The sequence below is a fragment of the Magnolia sinica genome, chromosome 1, assembly GCF_029962835.1.
Source record: "Magnolia sinica isolate HGM2019 chromosome 1, MsV1, whole genome shotgun sequence".
Lineage (NCBI taxonomy): Eukaryota > Viridiplantae > Streptophyta > Magnoliopsida > Magnoliales > Magnoliaceae > Magnolia > Magnolia sinica.
This window is the reverse complement of record NC_080573.1, coordinates 140,895,811-140,910,743: the sequence shown is the minus strand read 5'-3', so window position 1 is coordinate 140,910,743 and position 14,933 is coordinate 140,895,811. Positions and strand designations below refer to the sequence as shown.

Here is a 14,933-nt window from a genome sequence, read left to right as displayed (position 1 = left end):
GTGATTGCACAATCACATATGCGGTCGCATATTTTTTATTTTTTATTTGGAAATTTAAAAAAAGAAACAAAAAAAAAGGAGAAAAATTGAAAAAAAATGTAGAAAAATACAAGAACTTAGGAGAAGCTTCCCTAAGTCAATAGATAACTAATATAGTAATTTTACATAGGGGTGCACATCGAACCGGTAGAACCGTGTAACCGGACCGGAACCGTTGGATCGGTCCGGTTTGGTCCGGTTCTAGACAGGACCGGTTCCGGTTCCGGATCCAAAAGTTTGAGAACCGTTGAATACGAATCGGTTCCGGTTTAGGGCCCTGTAGAACCGAACCGAACCGTTGAGCCGAACCGTGATTTGAACCATGGATCCGAACCTTTACTTTAAAGTTTCTTTCTTCTTTTAATGGTATATTAGAAAGATAATCCATAACATTTCTTTCTTTCTGTCGAAAGATTATCCATAGCGTCAACTTATTTCTTTTGAAATTGAAGCTTAGAGACAACCATTTACAGAGCCATCTTTTATTACCTGAAATAGATCTTCAAGCTCATTTTGGTTGTGTTGCATCGAATTCCTTATTCTTCTTCTTTTTATGCCATCATTTTTATCTGATCATGGGTAGGCCAAGTTGCTCTCTAATATAAGTTACATAGCAATGGTAATAGCTAACAGAGCTGGATAGTTGTAATGCATCATTGATTTCCTCTTTACTAGTATCATAGTTGTGAGGATTTTCATTGTTTGATCAGTAGGATAAACATGGTGCTTTGTTTTGCTTTGCTATATGCAAGAAAATATTAACTTTCTATGTTGACTTAATGACAAGGATGACTGTGCAATTATAATCTTACAGCCTTGCCTACACGGCTAATACAAATCTCAGCTCCATAGTTGTTTGACATGTGTGAAATCTAAGCCACTCATCTGGTGTGTCTCACCATGTAGATCCCTTGGCTGGGAAATCTAGCCATCTGCTCATTGGGTATCTAACAGAGCACATGGACGATTAGAAAAACTAACCAATAGTCATTCAACACAGACGTGGGGACCACTGAATTGAGTGAACCAGCTTGATATTTGTGCTAGAGCTTGCAATGCATGACCTGTGCATTTGTGGCCACCAGGTGGGGCTTGCATATTGAGTCTCTGGGATCTTGCATGTTTGGCAGCAACTGCACTGGCAATGACCCACTCCCTTTTCTCATTGTCTTTCTAATGCTTGATCCTTGTTATACAATGGTTGGGAGGTTTTTCATTTAGCTTTCAACACATCCCAGTGAAGAAAATGGGGGTAAGAGCTCCAACTGATTGGATAACCCAAAAAGGAAAAAAAAAATCAGAACATTATCTAACTGGGGCTGGATTTTTAAAAGCCCAGAACCATGGAACCGATCTGGAACCGAACCGTTTTTCACGGTCCGGTTCGGGTTCCAATATTTGAGGAACCGTTAGGAACGGTTCGGTTCCGGTTTCATCCCAAAACTGGACCGAACCGACCCGTGTGCACCCCTAATTTTACATATATAAAATTAGTTTGTGACTTGTTAGAAAAATGAATGAAGTACATCAAATTCAACATTCAACAATAAAGTTAAGTAACAAAACAATCAATAAGCTATTTATTGTACAAATACAGTTTTGAAGTTACATCTTAATGTATATTATTTATATATTATAACACTAACACTACTTACAAGTTACAATTTACAACTTAGTTACAATAAGTTACACTACAATAAGTTACAACTTAGTTACGCTAACACTAAGTTACATTCAACAATATACTTACACGACTAATAGTTACAAGTTACACTACTTATGAAAGTTTGATTTTTTGCAAAAATAAAAAATAAACAAATAAAATAATGTGCCAACAGTTGGCAGATATGCAATTGCATATGCTGTATGCGATCGCATACATCGCATATCCTCGCACATTTGGCATATGCGATGATGGCATATGTGATATGCATATGGGAATACGCATATGCGAATATGCAGTCGCATTTAACAACACCGTTAATGACCAATGGTCTAACTAAAGTTATGGCCCTTGATAGAGCGAAATGGCTGAATAGGATTGTGTTGCCCACCCTAGTTAGTTGGAATAAGGCTTAGATGGCGATTGATGATGATGATGGTTGATGTGTGGATTTTTAGGCACCGTGAAAAATCTTATTCTCGGGAATTTCTTGGGAGATTTTTAAAATTTTAAGGTTTTCCTCAAGATATTTTTGGGAAATCTTGATTAAAAAAAAGATCTATAAATATTCACTATAAATTAAAAATAATTCTAAATTTTAAATATATAATTATATAACGAATTAGTTGAATTTTTGAATATTTTTACATTAATATTGTGGATAATTTATCTCTAAAAAAATATTGGGGATAATTTGCAAAAAAATTCAAAACTGCCGATGTTTTGAAAATCTCGCAATATTATCGAGATAATATCGTTCAGTTTATTTCTTGTGAAAATATCATGATATTTTCAAAATCTTGGCGATATTTGTCACGCTGATTGGAGGATGCCAAAGAGTTGGAGCTCAACTTCTAGAAGAGCTGGGAGACTTGGTGTTTGCCATGAAAGGTGATAAGGCCTTGGATATTGACGGCTTCATCGGGTTGTGTCGGGAAATCATAGAAGTTGACCTAATGAAGATTCTTATCAATGTCACTCCCTATGGCTGCTTCTATAGTAGCTGCGGTCTTTGACAGGGAGACCCTATCTCCCCCTTATTTATTCACTATCATTATGGAAACCATTTGGCACATGTTGGAAGCGTGCCAGGAAAAGGGGTTAATAAATTTGCGACATACCAAACAACATGTCACCATGTCTAATTGCTGATGAGCTCATGCTATTCCCTTATCCAGATGTTAATTCAATATGATGCTGGAAAGAGACACTAAGGCCTGTTTGGATACCACCAAATAAGTCACTTTTTCTACTTACAGCAGTAGATAAGTAACTTATTTGAGGTAAGTAACTTTGGTTTAAGATCAATTATAAGTAACTTTTTTACTTAAGGTTACTTAATCACTTCAGCTTAATAAGTAGAAAGCAAGATAAGTTACTTGAGGCGTAAATATCTTATCTTAAATAACTTACGATCCAAATGCCCCCTAAAAGAATTCTACACCTATTCAGAGCTCAACTCTAATTACCGAAAATGCAATGTCTTTTTCTCTGCAAGTCTAACTAGTGGCAAGGATGTTATTCTTCATTTGATCGGCATGCCCAAAGGATTACTCCCTGTAAAAATATGTCTCAAGCTTGTTGACTGTGGAAACTTACTATACAAAATTCAGAAAAAGCTTATTGGACAGAAAGCAAGAGTCTAGCCTTTGCCGGACAGCTGAAGTTACAGAATCCACAATTGTTTTTGGGGAACGACTTTCCTTCTTCCTAGAAAGCTATAGATGTTATTGAGCAGCATGCAAGGAATGTTCTGTGGGGCAATGGGGACAGGAGATCTATTCACTCCATTAATTGGGAACACATCTGCCACCCAAAGGAAGAGAGGACTAGGCATTAAATGCATTTGGACATGGATGATATTTCTATGGCACGTGAACTTCTGTTCATTCTGGGACGGAGGCAGTCCATACGGAAGAATTGCCAAATACATGAAAGCATAATTTGTTTGGGCAATTGATCCTAAACCCACTGCCTCTATGATATGGAAGAACATTCTTAGCATGAAGAATAAAGTTATTCCTCTTGTTGTGCATCTTGTTAATGATGGTAGGAAAACTTATTTCTAGCACAACCCTTGTATCAGTGCAAACAGTATTGTTGAAAGGTGTTAAACTCAAGAGACTACACTGTGGAAAACGCGGAGAGGAAGAAAAGAAAGGAGAAGAAAATATTTTCTTCATATATCTCTCCCTTGAAATGGGCTAATTGAGCAAGCTACATGACCAGAGAGTAGTCGAACAAGCATCCTGAAGAAAGTCGCTTATAGCGGACACTCTGAGATTGGCATCTCTGAATTTTGCTGAAACATTCATCCATATCCTGAAGGCCAAAGACATGATAGTAGGGAGTATTATTTGGGATGTTCAAAGCCAGTTGCTTTTCGTTTGCAATCCTGATGATAGAGACCAGCTCTCTGAAAAAATAAAATGACTTTGGGATTGTCCTGATGTGCAAACTGAGACTATTGGATCAGCTTCTAAATGCTTGTTTCCAAATCTCTAGTTTTTTTTTTTTTTTTTTTTTAAATTTAATTTTTGAGAGAGAGAACTGAAAAAGACAGCAAAAGCAAAAAAAACAAGGGAGGGTCGCCAAGATGGCAGCCAGATCCGAAGCAAGAAAACCAGAACAACAATCGCCCCGGTCCCCGGATATTGGAGCAAGAGACCCATTCAAGGATAAGCGTTCTCGCCCTAGAAGAAATAACATCCACTGCTTTAGAGATATTGTTGAAGCATACGGCGTTCCTTTCTTGCTGCACAGCCCACCACAACGTAAGCAAAACCATCCTCCAAAGCCTTGTCTTGCCCTTCCCGAACCGCATCCCATGCCAAGCTAATAATGAGTCAACGGCACTTGGGATTTGCTCATATTGACCCACGTAGGGGTAGTGCACAAAAAGGTGGTCCACCGTTTCTTCGTCATGCATACACAGGATGCAAATATTGGGCAGCACCATGCATCTTTTCCTAAGATTATCAATAGTGAGGACTTTCTGCCTACCAACAAGCCAACCAAAAGCCACATGCTTGGGAGGAACATCATAGTGCCACACTACGTTAGTTGGCCCCACCTCATAGAGGGAGTCCCGGGCATGAATGAGACCATAGAATGAGCTGACTGAGAAGCACCCCAAACTCCCAACCTTCCAAAAAAAACTTGTCCTCGTCTACGCTAGATAGAATGAGGAGATGGATCCGGTCCAGAAGGCCTACAAATTCGGAGACTTCTTCAACCTGAAGGAGCCGCCTACAAGCCAAATCTCTAGTTCTCAAATGGTTCTCACTTTTCCTTCATAAGGGAAATTAACTAACCCCTTTTCTTGGTCACATCAACTTACATGATTTTGGGGGATGGGGAGGAAATGGAAAGCGGTTTTTTTTTTCAATTGCTTGTAATGTTGAATTCTGTGGAAACTGCTTTCTTTTTGAAGGTTTTCATCTAATCCAAACACCACCTAATTGTTTGTAGTGGTTATCCAATGGACAGTAAAAACAGAAGTAATGGTCCAAATTTTGATAAGTGTCAATTAATTAGAGCAGGATTGTCTAATCAGTCTGATTTTCAGGATCAGGATATGAGCAATAAATAGTGGTCCACTATTCATCTTGCAAAGTGGGACAAATCATATTTGTGAGATTTTGTGAACTTCAATATCTTAGTTCTTGGTTTTTCTTATCCTCTTTTCTGTCATCCACATTTCCATGATGTCTTTGATAGTCATTTACCAAGTGTCCCTTTTTCTTTTTGGGAATTATGATCCAAATGTGAATTGATGGATTGACACTTGATGTATGTAAACTTGATTAACGGCTCCTTAACATGGTGACATATGGGGTTGGAGGGTGGAGGGATGGCCCATTTTGGAGCCCTCTTAAAGGAGGAAGGTTGATGTTTGGTGGACAGCTGATCACACAAATTTTCCAATTTACTCATTGAAAGCTAACTCCAAATTGCTAGGAGAAGGCTAAGATGATAATGATATAGCAGAGAAATGTATGAGTAGATCTTAATGTCTTCAAAAAAATCATCATCATTATCTAAGCCTTACCCCAACTAATTGGGGTCGATATTGAAATGTCGGATGGTTAGGTCTATAAAAAGATGTGGCCAAAGTTTGACATATGTTGCCAGCCTGACACAAGTTCCTTCTGTACCCAACCGGCAGTGAGAGTGCAAAACTCCCATGGGCGGAATTGTTTTCAAAAAATTATATTTTTAAAATATATTTTATATATTAAAAAAAATATTTTTTATAGAATATTTTTTCAGCAGGAATCTGATCAAAATTTTATTATTTATAATCCAATTTACGAATCTATTCAATTTGTCTCCTAGTGCCCTTTGCATGATACTTGAAATAAAGAATAATTATGCATATTATAATTGGTAAGAAGAACAATGTTATTTAGATGAAAGGGCATGCATCGTGAGAGATGCATTATTTATGGCCACAATCTTATATCCTAGAAGGAACATATAAAGTAGGAGAAAATGACAACATCATAATAGATAAAAACGACCATGTTGGTGTGGAAGTATTGATCTCAATGGAAAATGGAACAATGGGCCTGCTAACCATGAAATTAATACTTTGTATGTTAGAGAATTGCCTATTGCTAATTTTGTATGATTTTGATAAGAAAATTCTTTATTTAAGTGAAACATTTTAACATCTGTCTCTCTGGTTGTAATGCAGTAAATCTTATTGAGGTATCTCTTAAACCAACATATGCACTCTTTTATTTGTTCCGTGGGTTTTCTTACTTTTATGATCATTTGTTTTGATTTAGTCTCATAGATGCACCACTATCGTTTCTTACTGAGTTGCTGCAAATATGCATCTCTAATGATTCTTGCACGGTATATAGGATCTGGTTGTTAACTGCCATTGCATAGCATGTGTAGTGTGTTTCTGTTTGTTTTTTTCTCGCTTTGTTTTCCCTAATATTTTGATAAAATAACAATGGTTTTGATCATGTGATTTTGAACATAATTCCTGTTTCAACATAATCTGATCACATAATCGGATTTATATTTTGGAATAAAATGAATTTTGTAGTTCCATGGATTTTCTTTTTAAATGGTTGGGTAATTATTAGAAACTACACCTGGAAGTGACACACCAACCAGTGGCACACCTGTGCAAGGATGGGTTGATGTCAGATGGGTAGCTGGTGACAGAGCTTTCTGCCAGGCTATCACAAGAGTTCTTGTCTGGAATATGATTGCTGAAATAGGATATGTAAATCCCAAATCAACTGGACCATGGGGCTCAAAAGTTTCCATGGTTGAGGCAGGGAACATAATTGTTGTGTTGTTGATTTGGGGAGTGCTTGTGTGAAAAAAATCATATCTCATCATTTCAGTCAGTTGTAGTGGCTTTTTAGGTTCTTTGTGTTTTTCTTCGTTCTTTAATAAATATTTCATTGTACCTCAAAACAAAGAAAAAAGAAATTCATTGCCATTAAAAAAAGCTGATCCCAAGTACATGGGACTAGGCTATGATGATGTTCTTGTTGTTTCTTTTGTGCTACAAGATGAAACACTTGTGATGTGCCAAATGTAATAGATATTGGTTCTCTCACGAGGGAAGGGCTTTGTTGATAGTATGAGTCTTTCAATGGACAGGATTTCTACTTTCTTGTTAATTATTTGGTTCACTTTCATGCACTTACTCGATCCTTTCCTTGCAGGAGTCTTCATGCTACTTCTCAGGAAGCTGTTTGTACATGACCAGTAGTTCTGTAACATTAGCTGGATCATAATGGAGAAAACTGATAGCCTGCCTTTTAAAGTTGGCCAATTGGCTGAGTCAAAGTCCTTTATTGTAGGTTTTCGTGGTGCATGGTTCCGATGCAAGGTAGCTTTAAAAGATAGTAGAAGTTAAAACCTGTTTGATGTACTTTTGTCATAAAGTAGTAATTTCTTGAATATGGACGGTTGGCACAACCTTTATATAATCTAAGGGTTGAAATATTTGATTTGAGAGTTGAATAAATTAGAATTTGAATGGCTACAGTCCGAATGTGTCTTATTGCATTATGTTGGGATGTATTCTAGCAAACCTCAACAGAATTCCTGGCAAAACACTTGGTGGGATCTCCACCACCACACACACACAAAAGTTTTAGCCAGGATTTTTGTTACCTGGTGTCTATTTCAATGGTGTTATATGGCCTAAACCAAGTTAGGATTGTCAATACTTGAGAGATTGTCTCGTATTGCTTCCCAAATGAGCCCTAAGATTTTATTGGGGAGTATTAGGGAGCTAAACTCTTGGCCTTAGCAATTTTTGTGACCCTCATACTCAGTTTTATTTATTTTGTACCAGATAAAAGGTATTAAATTAAAGAGAGGGCGCGTTGTACATTTCTTGGAGTTCTTTGACTTTCCAGATGAAAGTAAGTAAACTATGATTTCTTTTATACTATAGAATTTTAGTAACAAATTATTATTCTTCTCTAAATCATCATCATCATTATCATCATTGCCTTGTGTATCTTTTGTCCAGTCTTCATGTCTTGAAATACATAGAAGAAAGAAGGTCACCCTACAATTAAGTGACCAGGTGAGTTTGCTAACAGACAATAGATTAGTAGATAATTTCAGAACATGAAGGACATAAGACGGATGATGAAGGAGATAGATTTACGGTACTTGTTCTCTTATCATAAGCACTTGACCTATCATCAATTTTTACACTAACAAACTGTGACAAAAATGGACATGATGAAAAATGAGAATCCATACCCATTATATAATCAAACATCTCCATGATCAATTGTCAGGACACTAGATTAGCAGAAGCAAATATACATTGTTGATCTGGGATAAGCTGGAGGGATGAAGCACCCTTGAGAACAGTAAAACATTGTATGTGCTTAGAAATTTCATCTGTAGATCTGTGAGAAACACTTCAAGGATGCATAGCATGCAAGTCTATGTCAACAAGTTTCTTGATGTCTGCACTAGCAAAATAGGCCGTCTTCTGAGCGTGGCCCACTATATTCTAACACGTCTTTCTCGTATGTTAAGGTCATCTGCAATGAGTGCAGGAAAGCTTGTTGACACCTGCAGGGGAATTATCACTTCCATGGCCTATACCTCCAATACAACTACCGCCATCACCATGCCCATGAAAGCCGCAGTTCATTATCATTTTAATAGAGCATCACAAGCACCTACAAATTACAAACTTCAATGCTACATATCTAGTCCACACTAGACAACACATGGCACATCCCCAGATATCAATCCAGACACTCACGGCTACCCATGCATGCACCAATTCAAACTACACTCTCACTCCACAAATGAATGTGCACACAGTTCATCACACCATGCTCATGACAAAACCATAGATAATCAGTAAGAACCCAAATAGGCCCGCACAGCAGATGTATCTCACCAAATCCCTCATCTCTCTCTCAAATCTTAACAAATCAAGCAATACAAGTTTCTAGAGATTGCATTTTATCAACTGAGGCAAACCCATGCAAAGAAAAAATTCAAAAACCCACAGAAAACCAAAATCTGAAAATTTTCTGTTTTTTTTGCTATCTCTGTAAAAACATCACAAAATAATCACCAGAAAAATCGGGAAAAATGATGGATATTCCTCCAATTCCATCCTCTACCAGATCTGGTGTTTTTCCCCCTTCATGGGGCCATCTGTCCATGCATTGCTAATGTCAGCCATACAGACTGATGATATCAGCAGTGGGCACAACCAACACAACCTTCGGTCATGGCTGGAGAAGCTCTGATACCGAGTGCAAAGAGTAATGAAGGAGAGAGAGTAAATTAAAAAGGAGCAGATGTAATACTCCTCATGAGTACACTACCCCAATACCTCACAGAATATGGCATGAGCATGACTAGACATGACTACACTACACTAGTAAATTCTACTCAACATCTTGCTTGTGTTATCTGCTTATTCTAAGAAAACCCTTGGAAATTATTTTTTTAAGAAATTCATTTATAGTGCAAATTATGTACCTTTTTCGAGCTGTTAAGACCATACAAAATTCTATTTCGTTGTTTTCCATCGACTATTGGCTTAATTTTCTTTTCTCGTGGATTCAGTTTTCTTTGCTTGGATAATTTTTTCATTTCTTGGAATTTATAGAAGTAACATCGACACAACTATATCAAAAGCCCCCATCTAGTAGAGTTAACTCCCAAGAAGAGGGGAAAATGGAGTTGATGGTGCGCCCTTGCTTTCCTTCTTTCTATCGTGAGAGTGAGATGCCTGATCTTCATACAATATCTGAAGTGGTAGCGATTACCAACAATCATTGGAAGGTGGGAGATTTGGTTGATTGGTGGTTTGATGGATGCTTTTGGTCTGGAAGAGTGACGCATCTACTGGGGAATGACAAAGTGCAGGTAAAATGTTGGAAGCTGATTCTTTTCTGTAGTTTTCCAATTTACTGAGCTGGATCCAAGGATGCTTTCTTTTCGTGTTCTTCAGTTAATTACTAAAGATAATAGCACGACTTATCAAGATATATGGTGCCAATGGTTTTTAGGTTTTATACTTTATGCCAATCTGAAATGTCCCAAATGGAGTCCTATGTGGTGTGTACATGTGTGCGTGTGGTGTATGTCTACATCACTCAATGGCTCGAGATTATGTGGCCTAGATCACTTCTTCAGAACATGGGCGTTGACGTTGCCACTGCTGTTTCATTACATTGTGCAATTAGTGTTTAGAGTATCGGTATTGTTAGATGTACCCATGACTTGGGATGTGGATACATGTATCGATACCATCAGTAATATTGTAGATACTGGGTAAAATATCATTGTCTGATGGACACATTGGGAGAAAAAAGGTGGAATTTTTCAGTGGAACTTTAGGAGATGTTAAAAAGACACATGTTTATACATTTACGACTCAAAAGTCAAAATATTACAAGAAAAAACTATACATAATAGTTTTCATAGGGACCTAAATCACGTGTTGCGGGACCAAAGCAGTGCAATTATATCCAAAATGCATATTTTTCAAATATCATACAATGCAACTTATACAAGTGATAAAACACAAATAATACATCCAAGAACTAAAGGGAACCAAAAAAAAACTTTGCCTCTATACGTACGTCCATCCTCTATAAGTAAATACATACATAAATGCATGCATGCGTACCTACATATTTACGTAAATACATAATTTATGAGACAACATAATTAATTTTTAAAACAAATAGGTTTTTTCTTATATTTTTTATTATTTAATAATTTAAAATATTATTTTCAAGTTAATGTTCTGGGATCTTGTGTGTTCTCTCGACACCACACTGTTATCTATAAAAGTTAATGTTCTCAAATGGGCTTCTATCTTGAAAATCGACTTAGATTTTGTTAAGTTGCATGTTGGGCTGTAATTTGTAGGTTGTTCTCTACCATGCCGGGCCTTTTTTAACTAAACTTGTTATTTTGCCAGGCTCTCTGGCAGGAATCATTACTATGCCATTTTTATGTCCGAACCCATTCTCTTATGCACCTCTAATTAGGATTAGTGCTATTACCAATTTACTATTGGAAAATTCTAGAGCCTTCGAAAGAGCAACGGTTGATCCAAGGTCACCTAGAGTACGGGTTGCTTTGGTAAGTGATGCGAGAAGGGGCACACAGTTCACTACTTCCTCCAATATGTGGAATGCTAGGGAGGTGCATGTTCATCACTCCAATACATATGCCATGTATGCAATATATCTTTATATACGAACCCATATTGCAATTTATGTATGAAATGATGAATGTCATTATTATAGACCATGCATGCTTAGTGTTAAATAAAACAAAATAAGTATAAATCTCTACATTGTGGATATAAATTTGCATTAACTTAATCAATAATAAGAATGTAGAGCCATAATTTCAGCTTGTTAAAATTAGCAATTTGGATCACTAATGATCCATAATCCGGATCGCTCGATTCAAAAGGTGGGGGTTTCATGTTTTAGGTAACATTGGGTTGAACACATGACCACTGAAATGATGTAATTGGAAGAGCAATGGTTGAAATCTTAGCCACTAGAAGTGCCCAATAGATCATTTGCCAGTCATTGTACTCAATGGTTCACATCTCGGTAGTCATTGAAAGTGCAATACACATGTATTCAAATGTCTTGCGGCGGACACTTTCATGTCCAAGATGGACCAGAGAAGGCCCGATCAGAGGCAGAAGTCATCAAGATTGTCAGAACCTTAAAACAGGCATATCTCACAATCCGGAATGAGTTACTCGACGTACTATATGATTTTGTTGTAGCGCGAGCTACTTTAGCCAACCAACCCGGCTATGCTGGGTTGCCCACGCCGAATTTGCAAGATTCCATCATATCGACGGCCGAATTCCATGTTTAGTTCCGTTTTTTACTATAAATAGAAAGTTTTAGTTTGATTATAGCTCTTCATCCACTGGGCTCTAAGAGTAACATAGTTAAGCCACATAGGACACTTACTATAAAAGTAAATTTACTATTTGTAGTAAGTTACGAATTTTAGGAATTTTTGTTATATTTTGCTTGTTATTTTTCTCCCATTGCTTGGTATCCCTATTTAAAGGGTTGTGAACCCGTTTATTTCATTAATCAAACAAATTTTGAATTTATTAGAATTTATTTCTATTTTATTGTTTTTTTCCTCATGGATTCGAGAAGTCTCTGTGAGGAGTCCACAGAAGCTTCGTAGATTCGAAGTAGTTATCCTTGAGGAAGACGGTGATCGACCTCATCACGTTCATCGCCGCGTCAATTGGTATCAAAGTGAGGATTTCCCTCGGGCTGATGACAAACAACGAAGGTATGAGCCAAAATCCTATGGACGGTAATACAGGGATTCGTTATCTTTCGAAAAGAATGGAAGCTTTCTACCAGGAGAGTCAGTTGACTATGCAAGGCCTGCAGGCAACCCTCAACCGTATTGCGGATGCGTTAATTCCGCCCCGAGCTCGAAGTGATGCTCAACCGCCCATGGTCGCTATACGACACAGCCCTGATTTCTGCAGAACACCATCAGATTATGGTAAATCACAAGCCACCACTTTGATCGTGAGGAAGCCGATATACATGCCAAAGGTAGAAATAGATTTACAACGAGACAACATTTTTCAAACGAGGTGCACCGTAAGCCAAAAAGTCTGTAATGTGATCATCGATGTCAGGAGCAGTGAGAATCTCGTGTCAAAAATAATGGTGGAAAAGCTGCAACTGAAAACAGAAAAGCATCAATCTCCGTACACGATTGGATGGATCAAAGAGGTTAACAAAACAGAGGTAACCGAACAATGCATTGTCTCATTTTCAATTGGTAAAAATTATAAGGACCAAGTACTTTGTGACGTAATCGACATGGAAGTTTGTCATATGTTACTTGGTCGACCATGTCATAATAATATTGATGCTATTGCTATGCATAGAGGTCAGGATATTGTATTTAAATTTACTAAAGATGGTAGAAAGATTGGCCTCATCTCTATGAGAACAGAGAACCAACCCAAGACTTCTAAAGTTGAGGAATAGTCTCTCACAACTGAACAGGCTTTTGTTAAACAATCTGAGGAAACAAGAGATATATGTGCATTAGTTAAAAAGAAAGAATATATGGAGCCTATGATCACCCTAGGGGATTTGAAACCAGTGTTGCAGGAGTTCAAGGCGATTGTGCTCGATGAACTCCCTAATAAATTGCCTCGCATACGAGATATGCAAAACCACATTGATCTTGTCACAGGGATAAGTCTGCCTAATTGCCCATGTTATCAGAAGGAATGTGGGATCTTGAAGGCAGAAGTGAAGGAACTGTTCCATACTAGCCAAGTCAAGGAGAGCATGAGTGCATGTATTGTTTCAACTCAAAAGCCTAATGTTAAGTACAAGAAAAGAGCTAATAAATATCGGCATCAAAAGTTACCTCAGAATCATAAGCCAAGTTCCTTGAATAACTCAAGGACGAGTTTTTTTCAAGTTGAGGAGTCTGATGTAGAACGTGTCACTGATACATCCCTAGCATGGTTGGACCAAAAGAAGGTGGACCGTAAATTGATCATAACTTTTGATCTAGGTTATCGTTACGGCGCACCAGACCAAGTATCATGAACCGAAGCAGCACGAGAACTCGAGGACGAGTTCTTTTGAAGTGAAGGGGACTGATGTAGAGCGGGTCGCGGACACTTACATGTTCAAGATGGACTAGAGAAGGCCCGATCAGAGGCAGAAGCCATGAAGACTATCAGAACCTTAAAACAAGCATATCTCGCAAACCGGAATGAGTTACTCGACGTACCATATATGATTTTGGGGTAGGACGAGCTACTTTAGCCAACCAACCCGGCTATGTTGGGTTGCCCACAACAAATTTTCGAGATTCCATCATATCGACGGCCGAATTCCATGTTTAGTTCCGTTTTTACTATAAATAATAAGTTTTAGTTTGATTATAACTCTTCATCCGTTGGGCTTTAGGAGTTGTGTGCAACATGAAAAGTGCTTAGAATAATTAGGAGAATAACGTGGTTAAGCCACATAGGACACTTACTATAAAAGTAAATTTACTATTTATAGTAAGTTACGAACTTTAGGGAGTTTTGGTTATAGTTTGCTTCTAATTTTTCTTTCATTGCTTGGTATCCCTATTTAAAGGGTTGTGAACTCGTTTATTTCATTAATCAATCAAATTTCGAATTTATTAGAATTTATTTCTATTTTATTGTTTTTTCCTCTTGGATTCGAGAAGTCTCTGTGAGGAGTCCAGAGAAGCTTCGTGGATTCGAAGCAATTATCTTTGAGGAAGACGGTGATTGACCTCATCACGTTCATCCCTACGTCACATATGCTTGGCGATAATAGTTGCAACCTTGCCTACTCGCCTCATGCTACTCATCATTGCCTGGATTTTATTGTTATGGAAAATTTTCTTTTCTAAATAAATATTCTCCATGCCTTTCAAATTCAAGCTACTTCGTAGAACACATTGAGTTTGTTAAGGGCTGTTATAATATAGGATATTTGTATACCTTTGTACATGCTATAGATAAGTATATGAGTGGATACAAGTATATCTATTAAGATGATACATGTATATCTAGTAAGACCTATATATCCTACAAATCTCCCACCTCTTCTATTATTCTTGTTGTTCTTAATGGAATAGAAACACAACAATTCTCCAAATGTAGTCCCTAATTCTAACACTCCTAACCCCAAGATTTCAT

General features: G+C 37.5%; 1 protein-coding gene across 9 annotated transcripts in view; it reads left to right on the top strand.

The window, feature by feature from the left end:
- LOC131221350 (uncharacterized) overlaps positions 1–14,933 on the top strand; it is a 35,755-nt gene that overhangs the window by 8,637 nt on the left and 12,185 nt on the right. For 7 of the 9 annotated variants that reach the window (XM_058216623.1, XM_058216589.1, XM_058216605.1 and 4 more), the window contains exons 2-4: positions 7,399–7,565; positions 8,037–8,106; positions 9,837–10,096. In XM_058216623.1, the coding sequence (XP_058072606.1) occupies positions 7,470–7,565; positions 8,037–8,106; positions 9,837–10,096 (426 nt within the window). In that variant the 5' untranslated portion in view covers positions 7,399–7,469. Of the gene's footprint in view, positions 1–7,398; positions 7,566–8,036; positions 8,107–8,239; positions 8,274–8,340; positions 8,359–9,836; positions 10,097–14,933 lie in introns of those variants that run through there. The other 2 variants (XM_058216639.1, XM_058216645.1) reach the window with 2 other exon arrangements.